We start from the raw sequence: 1,853 nt of genomic DNA on the forward strand, positions 1-1,853 counted from the left end.
TTGTTGCATTGATAGGTGTTGCAGTTGTAGCTGTTGTTCCATTGGTAGCTGCAGACGATGTTGTAGCAGGAGCAACAGTCGTGGTAGTAGTGGTGGTGGCTGTACAAAACCAATAGTTTATTCATAAATATATTATTGTATTTTCTACAAAACTGACAGATATTATTAAGCATATGTTTATTTTTATACTTACATGCATTGACGCTGCCTGGTATAACAGTCAGGACTGTACTGTTGGCAAGTTCAGTACTAAGTTCTGTAGTTGCGTTGACCACTGAGGGAACGGAGGCGTTATCTTGGAACACAAGAGTCATGTCGGGGATGACAGATCCACTCCTGTCATTAAAAAATAGAAACATATTTCAAAGGGAATAACCGAAACATTTTCTTCAACTTACAGTTAATTAAAATGTATTCTGACCTGAATTTATTGACAAGGGATCGAAGAAAACGTGTTCCATAGAGCTGTTTACACACTCTGTTTACCTGAAAGACATCATTACAAAACTTTAAATATAACTGGGCTCCTCTAATGTATTTGTTTGGTTCTGTTGGATTTGAAAGCTTCTATGATAAACCTCTGTGTATAACATGACCACAATTTTGTATTTAAAAAAACAGCAAGTCTTAACTAGACATGTATTTACATTGGTTAAAAATAATTATTATAACACACAATGGGAAAACCTTACCTCATTGACCACTCTTGTGGCCAAACTCTGGAATGCAGCTGTGCTTTTATCAGCAAGATCAGGTGTAAAAGTTTGGTTCAGACTAAACGTAAAACCCAGGGTTCCCTCATTGGCTGTAGGAGGATTTGTGGCTGCTGTGGTGGCAGTGGGTGCTGCAGTTGTAGTGGTGGCAGTGGGTGCTGCAGTTGTAGTAGCAGTTGTTGCATTGGAAGTAGCCATGGTCTGAGTTGTTGTATTAAAAGCAGATGTTGCATTGGTTGCTGCAAATATTGAAGGACAGGTTATACAAGAAGACTGACTTTTTATCTGCTTATCAAACTTTACTGACTATTATCCTGATGCATGCTCACTTTTACTTTACTTTACTCACTTTTACTGACTATTGTCCTGCTGAGGTATAGTCTTTACTAAATTATTTTTTTTTAGATTTCTTAGTTACATAATTAGTTTGATTACCTGTTGGTGAAATGGTGGAAAGCAGCTGTACTGCAGTTGTATTGAGTGGTGGGGAAGTAATGCTGACTGGTGGGGATGTTAAATTTTGTAGAGGTGAGGTCATGTTGAAAGTTGGTGAAGTTGCAGTAAGTGGTGGAGAAGTTGCATTGAGTGGGGGAGAGGTTATGTTGACTGCAGGTGAAGTTGCCGTGAGTGCAGGTGAAGTCACGTTGACTGCTGGTGAAGTTGCGTTGAGTGGAGGTGAAGTCACGTTGATGGCTGGTGAAGTTGCACTAACTGGTGGAACTGATGGAGAGGTTGCATTGAGCTGAGGTAAGGTCATGTTAACTGCTGGTGAAGTTGCATTGAGTGGAGGTGAAGTCATGTTGATGGCTGGTGAAGTTGCAGAGACTGGAGGAAAAGTTGCATTGAGTGGAGGTGAAGTCATGTTAACTGCTGGTGAAGTTGAATTGAGTGAAGGTGAGGTCATGTTGACTGCTGGTGAAGTTGCAGTGACTGGAGGAGAAGTTGCATTTAGTGGAGGTGAGGTCATATTAACTGCTGGTGAAGTTGCATTGAGTGGAGGTGAAGTTGCGTTGAGTGCAGGTGAGGTCAAGTTGACTGCTGGTGAAGTTGCAATGAGTGGAGGTGAAGTTGCATTGAGTGCAGGTGAGGTCATGTTGACTGCTGATGAAGTTGCAATGAGTGGAGGTGAAGTTGCATTGA

General features: G+C 41.1%; 1 protein-coding gene across 1 annotated transcript in view; it reads right to left on the reverse strand.

Moving 5' to 3' along the window:
* The window catches only part of LOC119407499 (mucin-2), a gene marked incomplete at its 5' end in the record, with an annotated part of 4,391 nt that overhangs the window by 1,303 nt on the left and 1,235 nt on the right, over window positions 1-1,853 (reverse strand). The window contains 5 exon segments of the mRNA XM_037674324.1: window positions 19-99; window positions 194-336; window positions 422-486; window positions 693-952; window positions 1,149-1,823. Of these exon segments, the coding sequence (XP_037530252.1) occupies window positions 19-99; window positions 194-336; window positions 422-486; window positions 693-952; window positions 1,149-1,823 (1,224 nt within the window).

Source organism: Nematolebias whitei, chromosome 3, assembly GCF_014905685.2.
Source record: "Nematolebias whitei isolate Nwh7 chromosome 3, NemWhi1, whole genome shotgun sequence".
Taxonomy (NCBI): Eukaryota; Metazoa; Chordata; class Actinopteri; order Cyprinodontiformes; family Rivulidae; genus Nematolebias; species Nematolebias whitei.